The 21,228-nt window shown below is 49.8% G+C and overlaps 1 protein-coding gene across 5 annotated transcripts in view; it reads right to left on the bottom strand.

Annotated features, from left to right (window-relative positions):
- Positions 1-21,228, bottom strand: part of LOC135258966 (ankyrin repeat and sterile alpha motif domain-containing protein 1B-like) — a 185,595-nt gene that overhangs the window by 41,890 nt on the left and 122,477 nt on the right. For all 5 annotated transcript variants that reach the window (XM_064342719.1, XM_064342718.1, XM_064342715.1 and 2 more), the window contains 3 exons: positions 8,250-8,872; positions 6,302-6,374; positions 4,134-4,240 (listed from right to left, as the gene is read on the bottom strand). In XM_064342719.1, the coding sequence (XP_064198789.1) occupies positions 4,134-4,240; positions 6,302-6,374; positions 8,250-8,872 (803 nt within the window). The remainder of the gene's footprint in view (positions 1-4,133; positions 4,241-6,301; positions 6,375-8,249; positions 8,873-21,228) is intronic.

The raw sequence follows: 21,228 nt of genomic DNA, 5'->3' as shown, positions 1-21,228 counted from the left end.
CGTTTGGTTTGAATTTGGATTCTCGTCTAGCCCCTCTGGTTTGTTTGCTGATTGGATTTCACGTTTGAGCACTGACTGATTCCGTTCGACTCCCATTCTTGCCTTAGCCCTTCCGAGTTGTCTGCTCAGTGGATTTTGTGTGTTTGACTCAGTTTCATTTCATTCAATCTCGACTCTCATTTTGCCCCACTGCTCACCACATAGTGACTCCGGTTAGTTACAGCGTTCCCAGCTGGATTACCAATCCCTCCTTCGGGAGACTGTTTCGTTACTTTGCTTTGTTATTTCTCTCCTATTATTTCTGAAGGTGACTCTGGGTGGAATTTTAAATCTCCTTTGGGGGTACGCTATTCGGACTCTGGGTCTCAGCCTGTCTCCAAGTGCAGCACTTAAAGCTGCCCCATATCCGGCAAGCCTTCGAAGACTAGCCAGGTTATAGTTAGTATTGGACAGACAGGTAGGGACGGGAGTTACTAGTCGGTCTGCAGTATTATTTTCATCCCCCATTCCCCACTCACTTCCTTTATCCTTTTCCTGTTAGTCTGACCTAGACCAGGTAGTAACAGATCAGTTTCAGTGCTACACTGGGATAGTCAGGAATGTGGTGTTCAGTATCAGTGCTATCCTGGCATGGTAAAGTGTCATTTAGTGTCAGTGGCTATATTATAGTAACCCAGTGTGATGTTCACTCAGTTACGCACAATTACAAGAAAATAAGGTTCGGTTTAATCTAATTTAGATCATCAAAGCCTGGCTATACCATGAAAAACTATCCCAGAAAGTCTCCAGAAGGAGACAGCGACGGAACTACAAAGCAGGGATATCTCCACAGAAATAGAAAATGACTTCAATTCCAACACATGAAGAGCACGTGGGAATATCTGCCATACCCACTCCAATATTAATTATGACTAAGGGCACTTCCAAAGAGCGCATATGGAGATTTACATTTATTAATTTTTAAAAATACATCATTCTATAAATTCCTCGCCAGCTTCTCCCAGATACATCAAATACACCAACAGACTTGGTCGTAATCGCAACAATCAATTTCACAGCGTATGCTCCGAGCAAACTCACACCCTGCGTTTAATGACATTCCCCGCATTCATAATGGCACTGTTCTACTCCACATGGATAACAACACTAAAAGATTAAATCACAAACAGACTTCAAGTGCAACAAGATAAAATAGGCAAATTTCAAATAAGCCTAACCTAGGCTTTCAGCCGTGAATATCCATCACGCCACTGTGCCAGTAAATGTCTTTATTCCTGGTATGTTAATGTAACGCACGCATGAACTCTTAAAGAAGTGCCACTGCAGGTTGACACACTGGAGGAGGCAGAAGGAGAGTTATGAAATGGTGTCGCTCGCTGCTTGTTCCCTGGGTACTGCGAAGAGAAACATCGTGAAAAGCACAGAAATACCACGTGGGGGAAATACCCACCACCCACGTGAAGTGGGAGGGGCCGAAAAGGAGCAGCTCATGTCAGGTGACCTTTTGGGCCCACCTGACACAGTATAAGAAAACTTATCAGTTTTAAATTGCAACTGAAATCAATCACGCGAACATGAATCAACTATGAAAATGTTATGTAGAAAGCACGGTGTTTCTCCGTTTTCTTTTCTTTGTTTTTTTTTTTTACTAATAATGGCAATATGTTTGTATGTTCGTCTGTCTTTTAACACTGATATTCTATGCACACACTCTTTTACTGTTACCTGCCCAGGGACAACAATGAAATTTAGCCAGATAGCTAATTCTGGGACAGCTAATTGGCTGCCCACTGGCAACTAGCCTGAGTACTAAGATACTTGCTGCTAGCATAATATAACCCCCCATCTGTATAATGAATATCGTTTTTAATTCCAAATGATATTTTACTGCAAATCTCTCTACAAGTTAATACATCTTCAATTCTATTACAAGCCTGCACTGCAAGTTGTGTCGATAAGAGCATATGCTAAATGAATGAAATATTATGCATTTCTATTTTGAGCTCATACCTCAAACAGAAATGTTCTTTGGCGAAAGAGGTCTTACAAATGTTAAAACATAGATTTTACTGTAAGTCACTCTCTTCTTATGATGAATTTTGTTATATCTTTGATTCTATTTTGGTTTTAAGCTTTTTCCGGGTGCATGTCGATTACAGTCCCCTGTACTGTATGTTTGCAGCTACACGGTGTAAAAGGATTAGGGAATGGTGCTTCCCCATAATGTGGAGCAAAAATGGTTCATCTCTGGTGCTTTTAAGATTTCCTGACACACTGAAACAGACACACACACACACAAGCATGCACCAACTCAGACATGCATGCTCGCACACACGCACGCACACACACACACACATGCGCACACACACACACACACACAGACATGCATGCGCACACACTCAGACGTTCACGCACGCACGCACACATTAATGACCCCGCTTCGGTCCAGGTCTGGGGAGCTGATGCAGGACTGCGCATCACATGGATCAGCCCACTCGTGCTGCTGTTGCCTTGGCAACCAGAGGAACACATGCAGGTCACAGTGATGTAGCAAGGAAAGCAGCAGGGAGTGGCACTGCCAAACACCAACACAACAAGTCATTACAGACATTCTCACATACGCACACGCACATACACACGCACACACAAGCGCACACAAACACACACAGACGCAGACACACACGCGTTCATGCACACAAACAGAATCTCAATGCTGTTCTTAAAATAAGACTAAGGAAAGTGGCAGTATCTGAGTTTCTCTCTATATACCCTATAGTACTGTTTCTCTCATGAGCATCCCCTAGTAATTAACACTGCTCTACTTGTCCATTACGCATCGCCTGTCTACCTGTTCATTACACACCTGCAAACGATGCACCTTCTCTTGCTACCTGTCCATCATGCACCTGAAAATGATTTACCTTCTCTCTCCACTAGTCCTTCATGCACCTTCTCTCTTTACCTGCTCATTACACACCCACCACCTCTACCTGTCCATTAAACACATGCCCTGACTGTCTACTACAAACATACTCTGTACCTGATATTCACACACCTGCCCTACCTTCCTGTTCATAACACACCTGTCCTATCTGTGTGTCCACTTCACACCTCACCTGAAAAATCTACTTTCAATCCCACACAGTGACCAGATGACCAGAACCTGAAGCTTCTACTTTTTTGATGACTCACAGGTATTTATGTGACTAACACCTCAAGAGTAGGTGTGAGCATGAGGTTTTATGAGGTTTTCAGCTGCACACAGTAAAATACATACACTAATGTTAAGCTGTTATGCTGTTAAGCAGCATTCTGCACCAGGGAGCAGGTCACCATCCCTTACACATATCATGCACTTTCCTTCAGACATTACTACACAGATGATAGACTTCATGACAAATATTGGCATACAATAAACCGGCTTTACTGCAGACACTACCACATAAGTCACACGTTTTACTGCTGAAAACTGCTAAGTAAACAAAGTTCTATGCTTCAGACAGCACTGCCCATATAAAACCCTTTTACTGCAGGTACTGCACACGCATTCCTCCAGATAGCACTAAATGAAGAGTGTAAATCAGTAAAACCCTTAATCCACACAAGTGTTTTACAAGAGAGGCCGTGGGCTGGATTCCTCTCACAGGTAAAGCAGGGGACGGTCGGGAGCGCTGGGAAGGGAAGAAGTTAGCGCAGCGCTACGGCTTCTCCACGGCAGGGAGACGCACGTGGCTGTGGCACGTCTGAGGCGGGAATGGAGACGAGCGGCTCTCTCACACACACACACGCGCACACAGACACACACACGCACACAGACACAGACATACACACACACACACACACACACACACAGACAGAGACATACACACACACACACATGCACACAGACACAGACATACACAGACACACACACATGCACAGACACACAGACAGAGACATACACACACACACACACAGACACACACAGAGACAGAGCGAGCGGGAGAGGAAGGGAGCCGCGTCTGCACGCAGGGAGGAAGAGCGGCGGCGGGACGGATGGTTTAAAAAGCAGCGATGGCGGGGTCGCCGCGGCGGCAGCGGCAGCGGGTGAGCGGTGGGCAGGGGAAAGCGGCGGCCGGACGGAACGTACTCACCATGAACTGCACGCTGTCGAAGCCGTTGGCCAGCAGGTGGTTCTCGTACTGGACCAGCCCGATGTTGTCCAGCCACTGGCCCACGGACTGGACGGGGCAGCGGGGGCCTGTGAGGGGGTGCAGAGGCAGCCGTTTGAGCAGGGAGTAGCCGTCCACCCGGTAGCAGCGGCAGTCCGGCTGGGACAGCTGGCACTGCCACATCGTGTTCCGCGCCAAGTGGCTGTCGAACGACCCCGCCATGCGGGCTCGCCGCCCCGGGGAGGGGGGGGTGGGGGGTGTACCGGGGCACGGAGGGAAGGATGAGGGGAGGGGGGGGGAAACGAAAGAAAGAGGGAGGGAGGAAGGGAGGAGAGGAGGAGGAAGAGAGGAGCGGAAATCCCAGAGGCTGCGGGGTGGCGCGGCCCCTCAGGGTCCGGCGGTCGGCGGGGTCGCCATGGCGAGGGGGCCGGGGGGTCAGGGTCCGCGAGCGCGCTCGGAGGGGCTCTCTCAGCTGTTGCGCCTGGCCGCTGCTCTGGCTGTCTGTGCGCGAGAGCGCTGCTCCTGCCTGATACAATTCTCCTTATCAACTACTCCTACACTCATCTGTATGCTCCCTCAGCCTTTCTCCTCTCTCTCTCTCTCTCTCTCCCTCTCCCTCTCCCCCCTCCCTCTCCCCGTTTCTCTCTCCCCCCCCTCTCTCTCTCTCTCTCTCCCTCCCTCCCTCTCTCTCTCTCTCAATCCTCCGGCTCCCAGCTCTCGCTGTACATCGCGCTGCTGATAATAGCCATCGGATCAGCCCCTGCCTCTTTGTTTGGGAGCGCCGCGCTTCCTCCTCCCACACGCGCGCACAGCCTCTGTTCCGGAGCGATGGGAGCAGTCACAACACGCGCGCACGGGCACACGCGCTCGCACACACACACACACCCCCGCCAAAACAAAGTTCAAAAGCCCTTTCCCCGCCTTCTCCTTCCTGAGGAATTCTCAATCGGCGAAGCTCGATTCACAACACGTTGATACACCACAGAGAGGTAAACAACTGCAGAACTGTACACCTCTCTGTCTGTTTTTCTAACCCAGTCCCCCACCTCTCTCTTCCTCATTCACTCTCTCTCTCCCTCCCTCCCCCTCTCACACACACAGACACATACAGAGAAGGGCATTTCCATACACACCGGGGACAAAGTGAGTAACACAAACAGGGTTTATTCCGTCGCGGTTACAAGCGTTTGGAAATGGTGTCTATTTGTGTGTGGAGGAGAAGAAGGGGAGATGAAGGATAGATGAGAAAAAAGGGAGGAGAGGAGAAGAGAGACAGGAAAGGGGGGAAAGAGAGATGAGAGGAGAGACAGGGGCAGGTTGAGTGACTCCTCCCTGGGGGGGGAATAAAAGGCTTGGAGGATGACGGGGGGGGGGCATGGACGCCCAGGAGCTGTCCGTCATCTCAATGACCCCTTTGTCCTCCTGACAGGGTAAAACCCCGCCCCTTTCCCTGTGGCTTCCACGGCGATCGTTTATCAGCATTTGGAAGCATTAGCACGTTTAGCGACCGCGGCGCAAACGCATCACGCTGTCAGTTGGGCTGTGCCGTAGGGCCGGCCACATCTGCCAAAGAGACGTAATGGAGGGGCGAGTGTGACGGCTCTTCCTCACCGCAGCCAATCACGCATCGCCTCACGACTTCAAACGTGACACGAGCTAGCCACTGAGGTCCGCTGAGGATGGAATAAATGTCCGCCAAATCATCTGAAGACCTCCATCATTCAATACCGTGGTAGACCGTAATAAGATTTACAGTGGGTTCTACACTGTAAACAGGCAAATTGTAGAATAACCCAGCAATGTACCAAGCCACAGCATAAACTAACAAAATGGAAGGCTCTTCAGTTTAAACCAATACCCTTCACAGCATGAAACAGCTAAGGGTAACAGAACAGGGGAAAGCAGTGGGAACCACAAACATGTAACCATTTACAGTACAAACCAGCAACAGTCAACAAAATCAACAGGCAATATCTAAATCATCAAAGTCTCTAATATCTCTGAGCATTTGTAATGAGGACTGTTCTTCTTTCTGTTTGTCAAATTTCCAAGATGACAAAACAGGAGGACCTCACAGTCATACAGTCTGTTTTACACACACCCACCCAGCAGCACACGTATGACACACAGAGTCTGCGCATCTCCAGTACCTGATTGGTCTTCCTGGATCTCCCTCAGCCCTGTGCCGATCCCCGCGCCGATGGAGCTCATGATCTTATCGATCTACAATGAGGAAAAGAAACGGGGGAGAAGAGACAGGTTCACGGGAATCCAAAATCAACTCAGCCCCCGCCCTACCTCCCATCCCCACGGCTGTGGGTTCACTGGACGCCCTGCCCACTTCCTCTACACCTCCGCCCCAAACCCAGCAGGGTCGCCCCACGCCCCATCCCGAAACGAGTGAAGGCAATAACCGAGGACCGGTATTCAGCCACTGGTCTGAACACCTTAACAGAACAGGACAGAAGCTCACTGCAGAGACTCCCGCCCACTAGGAAACCATGGGGGATGTAGTTCCTAAAATTAAAACTGTTCCCATAATCCCACACTCCCCTCAGGAGGTAATGAGCGCTGCCTGAGGATTGCCTTTCCCGAAATAGACCATTCCCATTATCCCACATCCTCTGCTCTCCCCGTGATCCCTTCAGTAATCAGCAATTAGCCATTAATCGCCGCTTAACAACACAAGTCTACAGCAGAGGAGAATGCGAAGAAGGAACCATCAGGTAAAAAAGGACTGGAAAAATATTCATGAGTTGCATCTTCTGTACTCTCATACGTATACGTAGGGATTCCGCACACACAAAAAAACCAGGGCCGGTTGTAGGCATAGGCGATATAAGCGGTCGCCTAGGGCGCCAGCCATATGGGGGGGGGGGGGCATTAACCATCTGGGAGGCGGCAAACGGAAGGAAAGAAATTGGGGAAAATGGAAGGTGCCCCGTTAATCATATTCCACGGGATTCATCGCTAACCGCTGCCCATCAGCCACCTCTCCAAGGGCGGCACAAAGCCAAGAGCCTACCCTGCAGTGGGAAGTGGGAAGACATTTCAGCATGATGCTCAGCCTGAATGGCTCAGCTGTAACCCCAAAGCTTCCCCAACCTCACACACCTCCAAAATATGAGCCCCGTCCCATAGACCCCCACAAAACATCCCCAAGCCCACCTCACCCCAAACCTGGGAGTGTCTTGTAATGCTCTGGCTTACAGTACCTGGTTGATATTGTGCAAATTCCAGTTATAGTCCTGGTTATCACCACGACACTCAAATTCTAGTTCATTCTAGTTATGTTGCTAGCAATGAAATCACAAGTAATTAGCATCCGAGTTCAGGCCGACAACAGCAACTTCACTGGAGATGAGCTCGTTTTAGGAAAATGAGTTTCACGTTAAGTAAAGAGCGTCATCAGTAATACTTTACTGAATCACATTTCACCAACAGAGAATATATAGAGCCTACTTATCGCTCTGCATTGTGCGTCTCTAGCTCAGACACCTGTAGAAAAGCTGTCTAAATCAGCCGACAGCGAGAAATGACAGCTATCTCTGTATTCTCCCACGGCTGGGACGCCATGATTACAGCAAAGTTCTTGAGTAATGAAAACCGCAGTCTTCATAATTAATTTCCAGTATCTTTCCCCTTTTTTGATGTCTCTGACGGCAAACTCAACATAACAAACTGCAAAGGGCATTCTTTGGAGAGATGTGTGTTTATGTGATGCGAGCGTTTTTGTGCCCAAATGAAAAATTCCCAATTTCCTCTTTCCACCACGGCACGACACCACCCACTTCCACTCCTACTGCTCCAGGGTGTCGAGTATTCTCAGCTGAGGGGGGCCTGTCCTAAACCGTGAGGCACTGCAAATGCCACAGAAACCCAAGCCGCACTGACGCACAACTGAATCCGCAGTGCGTAGCTGTGGACTATTTTGGGTACGAACGACAACGAAATCTCCCATTAACGATCCTTACTTTCGGGGGCTAAGGTGACCTTGAATACCTGACTACGGTGAAGCGGCGCATAGTCAGAGAAGAGCAGTCAGAGAGGCGGTTAGTCATTTGCACCTCTGTCGCCATGCCGACGGGTTTCTCTTACCTCCTCCCACTCGGCGGTGAAGGAGGGGGTCCTCTCCAGCTTGCCGGCCGGGTTGGGCGGGGCCCGCCCCGGCCGCAGCTCCTCCTCGATGGGGGAGACGGAGATGAGGTTGGACTCGGACTTGGAGAAGTTTCTGGAGAGCTGCAGGTCCAGCACGTTCCTGGGGACGGAGCGCATCCTCCCCAGGGTGCAGGCGCGCTCCTCGAACCCGGCGCCTGTCGCGCTCGTCCCGCCGGCCGCCTCGCCGTTCCTCACATGCCGCGCCCCGGCGGGGGGGCCCGCGCGCTCCGCCTGGTCCTGGTTCACCCGGGTGTGGAAGATGGTCCTGTACACCACCTGGGGCTTGGGCTCCCGCGGGGCCCTCAGGCCCGAGGCCTCGCTGTCCGCGCGCGGGAGGGGGAGGGGCACGCCCAGGCTGGGCGCCTGCAGCAGGTTTCCCTGGCGGTGGGCGGGCACGGGCTCCGGGGCGCTGAACTTGCGCACCTTGCCGTACAGCTGGAAGGGGTTGTCCGGGGACTCGCAGGCCGGGGACGAGCCGTGCAGCAGCCCGGCGAACTGCTCCGGGACGTGGGAGTCCCGAAAACTGCGCTCGGCCGGAGCCTCCCTCTGACACGCGGGCTCCTCTGCGGGCGAGGGACAGGAGGGAGAGAGAGAGAGACAAACACAAAGACGAGGTCAGTGAGGAAGAGGAGGCAGGTGGAAAGAACAAGAGAAGGATGAAGAGGAGGCAGAGAGAGAGAGACAGAGAGAGAGAGACAGAGAGGGAGAGAGATTGAGAGAGACAGACAGGATGGTCCAGTGTCGGGTTCCTGTGTCCTGTGTCTGCTCCACTGAGCGTGTGCAAACGTCTTCACTTACAGCAGTCAGCTGACCACTACAGTATGATGTCACAAGCGTGCTCTTTACGGTCGTCTCTTCTGTCTACGCTTAAGGAGCGGGCTATTGAGTAGGTGCTCTGAGGTGAAATAAGGCCCAGTCGGACGCACTGTAAAGTGCTCGCTCTCTGCTGTCTGTGTGCAGTGGGGCGGGCGAATCAGCATCTCCCGCTCTCCACTCCGGTGTGGGGGCGGGGGTGTGGGGGGGGCAGATGAAACCTCAGAGCCGTTTGACCCCCTCAGGCCAACAAGCATGACACTGAGACAAAAGCATCTCTTAAGGAGGCATCCCACAAACAGCACAAAGGACTCTGAAAAGCACTTCCGCCAGGTAGCGCCTGAACCCGGGGAAGGGACTGAATGGTCAGGGGCCTGGTAGGAGAAGAGGCCTGCCTTGTGATTGGTCAGGGAGTCCATGCTTTAGTCATGCATAGTTTGGCTCATTGCTGGAGATGCACACTGATTGTGCGTACACCCCACCCCCCCAGGACTAAAACAGGCACAAAGGGAAAAGGCTTCCTAGTGTAGCTCAGGAGTCACATGACCAGCTATAATGTAAGCAGAAGCTATGATACAAGAGGTACCAAATAATAATTCAGTAGTTTCATTACGTAACCAACTCAATGTCACAGTAAAAGTCTTTTATTATGCCGACTATTTACTCACAGTGTGTAATGTCTGAGTGGGGGTTAGACCGCCAGTGGTCAGTATCAACACACACAGACACAGTCACAGAGACAGAGACACACACACACACACACACACAGTCCAGTGAAGACTGGTCTAGGCCCTACGGTCCAGAGAATGCACTCCAAAAAGAGGCACAGAGGCGAGGATACCGATATCCCACAATGCTCCACACACATCTCTCACAGACGGATGTGTAACCAGCAGACACCAGAGGACCAACAGTTAAACAAACAAAAACAGCACGTCTCCCCACCGTGGGAGGGCGACAAGCTCTAATTGGGAAGTCCTTTGATGTGCATTCAAAAGACGTGTAACGCGGACTGTCTGAGCCAGGAGTGATTTTAACAGAGAGATGTTTATCATTCAAGAAGAGAACGGGAGGAGTGATGAGTCGATGATGGGAGGGATCGGAAGGGCCAGGACACCGGCACCTGTGTCACCATGACAGCGTTTCGGTAACTCGGGGCAACAGACGGATCAGCGGACGCAGATCAGAGGGGACGCACTGTCACATCCGGTAAGAGAGGCGTAGAGGCCAGCAGCAGGGTGCGCAGACCAGTCTGGCTCCTGTCAGCATACAGTGTATATAAAGTGTGTACCAGTGCCAGCACACAGACTTACCTCCACTTAAGATCAAATTACACCCGCTCACAGACAGAGGAAGAGAGAGGGAGAGAGAGAGACCTAGAGACAGAAAGAGAGACATAAAACACAGAGGACAATACAGAGGTCTCTGACCTCTGGACCATCCAAAACCATCAAAATCAGGAGACGACATGCCTTAAAAGGCTTCTTTTGGATTTTATTTCTGTCCTCTAAACCAAAACAGCTCTCCACCTTTCTTTCTGTCTTTTGAGCAAACCTTTTCTGACTGCCGTGCGAAGCGCTGCTCGCCCTTCAGAGAGAACCCTCTGGAGCAGCGTCCTGCAGGTACTGCTGGTCTTTGAGAGCCACAGGCTTTCACTGTGGCTGTTAACAGACTAAAATAATGCAGCTATTCCACCTCACCTGGTTTCCTGGGTCTGAACTGAGCTGCTGAATTTAAAATGAGAACTAAAAGCTGTCGCTTGCTAGGGCCAGGGTTAAGGATCACTGCTCTGGAGAGTGTCCAGCATAGCAATAGTACGGTACACTGTAAAACTACCACTGAGCATTTAAACCCCCCCCTCTCCATGAGGACACACGCACTAAGCCGCATAGTCACTAGGAAACTGACAGGAACATCGGAGCAAAAAGTGGAAAAATCCAATTAGGTGCCAGGATTATAAATCTTGCCGGTGTCGGTTGGCGAAAAAACAAGACGGGGCAGCGAGCAGAGGAAAGAGCATCGGCAATAATGACGAAGATAAAAAATGGAATTCTTAAACAGGTGCCGAGAGGTCAAAGATAGCTCCAAAACAGACTCAATTATTCAAAGTGCCCTTCAAGCACCACTTCCTCCAGACGGAACACCACGTCCAATGGGAGGCCCCCATCTCGGCAGAGAGACAGCTCTGAGGGGACTCTCTTTTTGGTGAGGGGGGAGGAGAGATGCTTGGAGACACAGTGATGGTGGTAACAGGGACCGTTACTCACGTCATGGCAAAACCCCGTAGGAAACATGATTAGAGGGCACAACCCTGGGCTTAGAGATATAGTGCGTAATCCTGTGTGTGTGTGTGTGTGTGTGTGTGTGCGTGTATACATGCGTCCGTGTGTGTGTGCGTGCGTGCATGTGTGTGTGTGTTTGTGTGTGTGCATGTGTGCCTGTGTTGTCCAGTATGGCATGAGAAGTAGATCATTTTACAGTTATTAAAACATAGTCTGGAGTCAATTTGTCTTGATTAACATGCTTGCCAGTTACACTAAGCTTCACCCATTAGTGGTTGATTTCTATCTTTAATATAGTAGAAAGGCCTTTGTGTAATTCACATTACAGAAAGAGATTCGGTTCTTGTTATTACATACAAATTTTTTAAATTAAGAGACCGAAGAACAGCTTTTAATCTTTATTTTAACTAAATGTACTTTCTGTGAAGTGTTCAAAGGGGCCACTACCATAATAAATTCACGCAAAAAAGTAATAAGCTGTTAATGAGAGATTCTTATTCAAATCGGTGTGCTTCTTAATCGAAATCAGAACAGGCAGGGGGGCAATTACTAAATAAGAACAGTGAGCATAACCCAAGGTAAGTGGGATGTGTACGTGCGTGTGCCTGTCTGAAAGAAAGCAGAAGAGAGAATGAGAGAGAAAGAGAAAGAGTCTTTCCGTGTGAGAGAAAATGTGTATTCCTTTTTTTAAAAGGCGCTCTGGGGACCAGTTGTGAAGTGCTGGCGATTAAAAGGTGATTGCTTTCTCGCCATTCCCCCGCTCTTAGTCCCAGGCAGCTCAGACTACAAGCAATTCGTCTTCACCGCAAAGGGAAGCGCTGCTACACAAGGCTGACCGAATGAAGGCGATCGTACAACGTGGTCCCATCAAGATGAATCCTCACACTAAATGGAACGTTCTTTTCCATCGAACGAGATGGAAGGGGATTTCATTATCGTTCGGTTGAGGACGATGCGTGTTATCTCAGCTCCAAAATGAAGAGAACTCCAGGGAAGAAAAAAAACAAATCTAAACTAGCTGCCTGAATGGGAGCTTTTGCAAAAATGGAGAAATCAGAACGTCTTCCTCAAGCCTGGATCATAACTGTAGCGCCGGACATGGCACACGGCACTGCCAGCCAAGCTGCAATACACATTACATTACATTACAGGCATTTAGCAGACACTCTTATCCAGAGCGACGTACAACAAGTGCATTAGTTCAAGGTGCAGAGGTGCAAAAGAAACACACTAGAGTGAAGTAAAGAACATAGTGCCAGAAGTGACCACATAGATCAGGACTCCAACCCTGTAGAGTAACCTGTTCAGCAAACAAACAAACCGTGAGGGACAGACCATGCTTCTGCACATTACCGCCTTAATACATAATTCAGACGATGGCGCAGTCTTTGATATCCGCTCTCGAAGTCCAGCCGAATTGCTTTTATGTGGGAAGACGCGCTTCAGCCGGGTCCGTTCCTGGCTGCGGCGGCAGGTGTTTCCGGCCGACAAAGGAAGCCTCGTGTTCGTGCCGTCCCCCGCTTCTGCTCGACGCTTTAGTCGTCGCCACGACGCCGAATGACGGCATTCGCCGGCGCAGTCCACAAAAGCGACCCGGAGCGCCGCGCAGCCCCTCAGCCTGTCCGCCGCCGGGGAGCGCCGTACCTCTCCGCGCTCTAGCCGTCTCAACCCCCTGGCGGCAACAGGTGAGGTCTGGTCACCATGGAAACTGCGGTCTGGCTCCACGGAGCTCTGGGCGAAAGCCTCCGGACTTCAGGAGGAGGAGGAGGAGGAGGGAGCAGAGCGGAACGAAGGGCTCTGAGTGAAACCGCGTTCGGAAAGTGCCAGAACTAGACGGAGCGGTGCCTGTCTGTACCCCCCCCTCCCCTCTGTCACTGGCCCCCGCTTCATTTCTGCAACCCCTGGTGCGTTTGAGGACAGGTGCGGGGTGCTCCAGGTCACCCGAAACAGCCTTTCACCCACTGAAACCTCAGATCCAGCCCTCCAGACGTGCAGTCAAACTGACTCAACCTCAAACACCCCACTGATCTGATACACACACAGCCTGAGGTCAAATCTCAAAGCGCTTGTGGTACACATTTTGTCGCTTTCTCCCAACACTAAGAAGACGGATCTTACAGACAACCGCAGACTACACAGCGTGAACTGAGCGAAATCACTGGGGGATCCTGTGTGAATCGTGAGTAGCAGGGCTAATATTTTCGTTAAAAAAGGAAGTTTTAATAAAAGTCAATTCCAGACTATGGGTAATTGGCAGTAGCTCTCAGAAGTCTACACACTTAATGGAACAAGCCACAAAAATCGATACAAATGATGTAACTCTTATGACATCAATACACTGGAGTTTAAATTGGATACCACTTCTAATATGAGCCATTGGCATAATATGCTGCAGAGTGAAGTGATCTCTTCCCATTTAAAGTTTTTATCAAACAGTCTGTTTCCCAGTAAATTGAAACATGGCAACAATTCAAACTGCAAACCGCAAAGTTTTACTGATACAAAGTCTTGTGTTTATTTTTGCACTCCGGAGCCCCTGCAAAGCAGGGCTTTCCAACCCTGTTCCTGGAGATCGACTGTCCAGCAGGTTTTCATTTCAACCCTGATTTGGCACACCTGATTCTACTAATCAGCGGCTCAATGAGATCTCTAGATGAGGTGTGTTTTGTTCAGGTTGCTCTGACCTACAGGACAGACAGATATGAAGGAACAGGGTTGGGCAACCCTGCTCCAAAATGCTGGCCGAAATGTGTTTTTGCAAACTGAAAGACCACACAAAGACGTCTTGCATGTTTGATGGGCTCACTTGGGTATTTGCACAAAATGTATTCAATGTGTTCTCCCAGCTCCCTGCGCCCCAGCCAATATTCTCTCAGCGCGTGTCCGCCACGCTGTGACGTACCCCAGATACCCAAAAATAAGGGAATAAATCAATGTCAGAAAACATTTTTGCGTAATCTGGCGGAGGTAATGGAGTGGCCAGCTCACACAGCTCATTGCAGCAGACAGGCCGAACGTGTAATCATGCTAACTGTGAAACGAAGGGGCGGAGCCATCTCAACCCGAGGCATTTACTCCGCCCGCGTGAAGTTAAATGAAAAAGCAAGCTTGCACGTGTGCGCATTGTGAATGTCACGGGCATTACTTAGCTTAACAATCCCCATCACGGTTTCAGCTGTCGGGTCTGTGTGTGCGTGTGCGTGTGTTTCTGTGTGTGTGTGTGTGTATGTGTGTGTATGTGTGTGTGTGCGTGTATACGGATCCGTGTGTGGCCTGTGTGTGTGTATGTGTGTGTGTGTGTGTGTGTGTGTGCATGTGTGTATGTGTGTGTGCGTGCGTGTGCGTGCGTGTATACGGATCTGTGTGTGGCCTGTGTGTGTGTATGGTGTGTGTATGTGTGTGTGTGTGCGTGTATACGGATCTGTGTGTGGCCTGTGTGTGTGTGTGTGTGTGTGTGTATGTGCGTGTGTGCGAGTGCGTGCGTGCATACGGATCTGTGTGTGGCCTGTGTGTGTATGTGTGTGTGTGCGTGTGTGTGTGCGTGCGTGTATACGGATCTGTGTGTGGCCTGCGTGTGTATATGTGTGTGTATGAGCTTGTGCGTGTATACGGATCCGTGTGTGTGTATGTGTGTGGCCTGCGTGTGTATTGACTGCGTTTCTGATGCATCTGGACCGTGATTCGCGAGCGCGTGCGAGGAGAGGCCTCGTAATTACAAAAGAATGGATTTGTATGCCAGGCGCTGCCGGGGGTGCCCTTGAGCGAGGCCGTTCATCATAACTCTGCTTCCGCAAATTTACAACTGTCAAAACTGTCAAACCGTTAAAAACAAAGTCCCGTCAAACTGTCGAAAGCCTTGAAAGCTGTGGCTGGCGGAGGAGACTAATGGGCAGGGGGGTTGCAGGTGTGCGTCCCAGGTAAGGCACCCCTGTTGCGCATTCGGGCAAAGCACTTACCCTGAATCGCTTCAGTACATATCCAGCTCTATTAATGGACACTATGTAAAAAAAAATTGCGTGGTTTCTCTGGACAAACACCAGGAAAGTTATTGTATTTATTGCAAAACCTGGTCAAAAAAAACGGTGAGGACCATGTAAATTTCACGAAAAAAACTATTCCTGCCTACAATATAACACCACAGTCCCCCTGGCTAACCCTCTGAAATTATTTGGTGAGAAGCCATCATGACAGTAATCATCACAGCAGCAAGGAGGAAGAATGTTTTTCTCGTTCGCTCGTACCATCCCAGGTGAGTTTACACGCAGGCTAAATTTAATCACTTTCTTGGTTTTTTCTCTTTTCTTATTTCAGTTTGGTTTAATCCCAAAGAGAGAAGTGTTGACAATTCTCACTGGATCCCTACTACTAAACAGATTCTCAAAAAAATAAATAAATAATAAAAAATCATGGCCCTCCTGTACTACTGACAATCAGCTCATCTTACTCTGGCTATGTCCACAAGGCAAGGAGAGCGAGTGGGAGAGGGAGGGAGGGAGAGAAAGAGAGAGAGAGCGAGAGACAGACAGAGTGTAAGTGTGAGCGATAGACAGAGAGAGAATTGAGCAATCAAAGACAGACAGATGACTAATCGCACAAATTAAAACCCAGAGCTGACGAATGACAGGTCCAGCGATGGCTGGCCTGATTCCACTGGGCTTAATGACCGCATGTTGTTACTCCGTGTTTAACAGATGTTTACCGCGCTGCGCTGAACCGCAGACCCGTCCTCCCTGCCAGAACAGGTTCCCGTCGTTTGTGAAAGCGGACCTGCATCGACAGGCCGGCAGCTGTGAGGAACGCTTCCAGGCGAAAATCCGACACAAAAACAGCGAATAACAAAGTTCGTTTCGCTAGAAGAGGAAGGAGCCGCGCGCTGAAACTCCAGCGCTACTCGGGCCGGCATTCGGAGCCCAGGCAGAGCGATTGTGGCCCCGGGCTCCAGCCTGACAGGCCGCTGAAGTGAAGACAGCGACACGGCAGCGCCGGGCTCTAATTATTGTGCTCAATGACACCGCTTGCTGCACAATAAGACCTGTGTGTGTTTTATCTCAATACAAACAAAAAAAAAGCTCCGGCACAATCCGAATGTTTCCCCCACCATTAATTTTATTTATAAATTTTTTTAACAAAAGCCAGTTTCGCACACAAAGCTGTAAAAAATACGCCACGGCTAAACACAGCCTTTGCAAATCTCGCTCCTCTTCTTTGCCCCCCCCCCCCCCCCACACTCTCAATTCAATTCAATTCAATTCAATTCGCTTTATTCTCTCTCTGTCTCTCTCTTGATTTCTCTTTCTTTTACTCCCCAAATACGCGTCTTAGGCGTGGAGCGGGACAGGAAAAGGACGACCGGAGCACGTTAGCGTCTCACGGGCGCGACGCGGACCCCCGCTCCGCTTTATTAAAAGCACTGCGCCGCAATATCAGACCTGCCAGTCAAACCCCAGCGCAGAGGGAGCTGGGAACCTGTCGCTCGCTCGCTCGCTCGCTGCTGGTTATATAAACACTGACCAGATTTCGTTCCTCTGCATGTGTGTGCCGATCAGGCTTTGCACCTATGCTTTCGCAGAGCGAGCGAACGCGCGTCGTGGGGTAAATGAATCTTTTTCAGACGCAGTGGTATTAAACTGCACCCTGCACGCGTCCTTATCTCGGTAAGGAAGCTTTGTCTCAATGTCTGGTAACAGCATGCTGGGTATTAAAACTACTCGTTGAATACTGAATTTCTACCGGCTCATTGTAACAAATGTAACAAAAAAAAATACCAATAAACCCCTATTTAGTTGGCGAAACCTATGAGCGATCGTGCTCTTTCCATGTTCTCTTTAAGGGAACGGGAGACCTAACAAAACAAGGGGGCTTCAGAGCCGGCTGTGCATGTGTGGGGGTCACCGCACACCCCAGTGGAGCTCAGTCTCCGACTCCCCCCCCACCCCCCCCTCAAACAGCCTGCGTCATCCGCGGTCGCCCCCCCCCCCGAGCCTCGGCACAGATAATTAGAGGCTTTTCTCCAGAGAAAAGCGCACATCAGTGAGCGCGGGGAGGGGGCCAGACGACCCACTTCCAGCTCTGTTCCAGGGTTATCGACGGCGATGCCTTCGTGTCACTGCCGGGGGGATCCTCCGTTCAGGAAACGGTTCTCGGTCTGTTTTCGGCGTCCCCCGGTTGTTACCCCGCGGGTGTCCCCGCCGAGCCCTCTACTGCAGAACGCCGCCGATCGCTGAGAAACCTCCCGCCACGCCGCGTAATCCGCTCGATCGCTTACAGCAACAAAGCGGAGGAGTTATTTATTTAAACGAGGGAAGCACTAAAAACAAAACAGGTCCTTAGACAAACTGTTACAGCAGTAAAACCCCGAGCCACCTCTCGATGTGGTGAGACGACAACAGCCGCTTCGGAGCGGGAAAAAAAAAACAGGGTTTGCCACAGCGAGAGAGGAAATAACACGATAACCTTACGACCTTAAGAAGTTCTGTCCTTTCCTTCACAGTGAGAACCAACTCTGGGGAAAGGAGACCGGTTCTGCACAGACTGTAACAGCAAAATATCCTGTGCACTGCAGCACGCATACTCCCATTTCACACCTCACACATATTCTGTCTGTACGTACGATGGAGAATATGAGCCTACAGACCGTTTGTACACCTGACCTTTCAAAACAGACAGAATCTGTGCGAGGTGTGAAATGACAGTATGTGTGCTGCGGAATATTCTGTCTGTTCTACAGGCTCATACTGTATAAATGTTGGTGAATCTATGCCTACAGACCTTTTGCGCACCTGACCTTCTGTCAAAAGACAGGCGGCTATAAGAAGATAACTAGTGAATATCAGAGGTAACAAAAATATACAGTAATATTGCATTACAGGGCACTGTTTATGAGAACATAGGCAGGACAGAGCAGCCCACTATGACCTACAACTCTGCAGAGTCAACGCTAACCAAACAGACTCTATAGTGACAAATACGACTGGACAGGGTCACGACCAGACACAGGAGAAGATGACAGGCACTAGAGAGAAAAAAAAAATCTGTTAGACGATGTGCAGAGTTTAACGTTCTTTATTTTTTTATCGAGTTTGCGGTGCCTGCAGTGTGACTCACCATCACCTGAGGCTGTTTGATGCAGGCGGAGATCGGAGAGGGAACGAAAACTGTGAAACATGACGATGAGAGAAAGAAACCTCTGCGTTCATCACACGTGTATGAGAAAAAGAGAGAGAGACAAAGAGACAGAGAGAGAGAGGAAGAGGAGGAGGGAGGGAGGGAGGGAGGGAGGATGTCAGGATCTTTCCTCCTCCCACACAGGAGAGGAAGGAGGTAGAATGAAGCGGAAGGGTTCTCCATCACAAGAATGGACCAGTTCCACCCTCACACACAGGCCAGAGCTCCCATCTGCCCACGCTCTCGCTTTCTCTACCTCCGCACCTCCAATCTGCCCTCCCCAACACCTGTCCTGAGACCCCCAGCGTTCCTCACACTCCAATCCACACTGAGCTCCTGCTTGCCCCAACTCAGAAAAAGACAAGTAAATACTACCACCGCCAACAACAACAGCAATAATGCATCATATTCATCACCATAACATAGTTATAAATTGCCCACGGTAAACTGAATTTTTTTTCATTCCATCATGAAATGTATTTTTCATTTTCCGCTGTTTTCCCAAAGACATTAAAAAGTGACAGCTGCAGCATTTTTACTGTTTATTATAATAATAAAATTAACCGGCTCGGTTAATGTCTCTTTTTCATAATTTGCGAAAGCTCCACCCGTCCCTTTATGGAGAAACACATTCATTCACATGCAGGACACATTTTCATACATATAATTACACTGGGGATGCATCAAGGCCAAGGACACAATAAGTCCCAGCTCATATGATCATTAACATACAATTGAGCCTGTTGAAGCAATGTCCTTAGACTTGTTGTAGATCTCAGTATTACCACCCTATTACACTGTAAAATAATAATAATAATTATTATTATTTTTACTGTAAAATACTGGCAACTGGGCTGCATGAATTCTACCATAAAAGTAAAGGTAACGATAGGTTAAGTATATGGTGGCAGGCTGTATGTCTAACAAATGTTAAATGCGTTACGGTGTCCGTAAATAATACGATTACATTTCAGCAGTATGCAATTTCGTACCCTCTGTATTTTACAGAACTTTACCGTAAAATTTACACACATTCTTTACAGCGTAGAACGAATCTCAAACGCATCCCCAGAAATGTCCTTCCACACACATTTTAAACTACCGAACGTTCCACCGGTGCTTGGGTCCCCACTGGGGAAACCATGTTACAAGTTATTAACCCCCCGAAATAACCTGTTCACACGAAGCACGCAGAAACCCGCGGAAGCCATGCTCAATCAGTGCACATTGACTTGTGTAAAGAACAGCAGCCCTGATGTTCCTCTCCCATTTTATCCTGCCTGGAGCGGTCCTCAGGGACCGTGTAATGTATTCATGGAATATAGAGGATATTACTTATAACAGACAGAGGATGGGGGGAGGGAGAGAGCAAGAGAGAGAGAGAGAGAGAAACGGAGAGAACGAGAGGGAGCACGCATGTCTGAGGGAAACAACATATGCGGGAGATTAGAAATGAAAAATTTGACATGCGCATGCATAAAAATATGAATGCGTACACACATATGCGCACGCATGTATAATTTTTCTCTCTCAACACACAGGCAGGCACGCACGCACACACATACATACACACATACACAAAGGCACACACACACACACACACACAAAGGCACACACACACACGCACACACAGGCACACACAGGCACGCACAGACACACACACACACACACACACAAACACACACCTGTTTGCCAGCTCCCCTCAGCTGAAATAATGCATTCACACAGGAAGAGAGATTCTCTTGATCGTACAAACTGAACATTACGTAAACCAGTAAACAAAGATCTGGCTATGGACGCTACCACAGAAACCTGCCACCTACATGTAGCATGAAAGTGGGAATCAGAGAGACAGTAACAACCGGCCTTATTTCATAACGCCTGCAAACGGATCCCAGCCACATTTAAAACGGGGCTTCAAACAAGACTTCCGCAAAGTCTGTACAGTATGAGCTGGCAGCCTCTCAGAGAGCCTCCTCGGGTTCTGAATTCACACTGAGGAAGCTAATGAAGCTCAAAGTAAAAGGCCATCAAGCTAACTTCAGCGCTGCTCGCACGCTGGTGTAAACTGTCCTTAGGGAGGGGGGGGGAGGGAGGCGGGGGGGGGACCACACAGCTGAGCCTGAGCAGTGGCAGCGCAGGTCTCCGTGCGAAATCGCTGACTCTGACGGTCTGCTCGCGGACCTCCCGCGGCGAGAGAGCGCGTGCGGTGCGGTGTCCGAACCCGCGCCGGTCCCGTCTCGTTCCGCACATCCCAGACCCCCCCGTGTGACATCGGCGAAATCTGAGACAGCGGAGCTGCACCTCTCCCAAGGCCCCCCCCCTCCACCAGGAGCCGTCTGCACTTCCTGCCCCTCCTCGTGCACGGAGAGCAGGGTGACATCACCACACTACCTGCGATGAGTCGTATCGCCCACTCCCTGCAGACCCCGTGCGCCCCAGCCACAGTCCATGTGCAGCCCGGGGAAGCACTCCGGAGCGCAGCCAGTACAGACGCCACTCTTTGCAGAACGGGAGGAGAAACCTCCTGGTCAATGTCATAATGTAATGAATAGGGTATTTCCCATTTTAAATTTAGCTTAGGGGTCAAGGTAAATGAGCATGTGCATGTGTTGTTGTATTTGAGTGTGTGTCTGTGTGTGTGTGTGTGTGTGAGCTGT

The sequence above is a fragment of the Anguilla rostrata genome, chromosome 7 (assembly GCF_018555375.3).
Source record: "Anguilla rostrata isolate EN2019 chromosome 7, ASM1855537v3, whole genome shotgun sequence".
In the NCBI taxonomy this organism is placed as follows: domain Eukaryota; kingdom Metazoa; phylum Chordata; class Actinopteri; order Anguilliformes; family Anguillidae; genus Anguilla; species Anguilla rostrata.
This window is presented reverse-complemented; position numbering and strand designations above follow the sequence as displayed.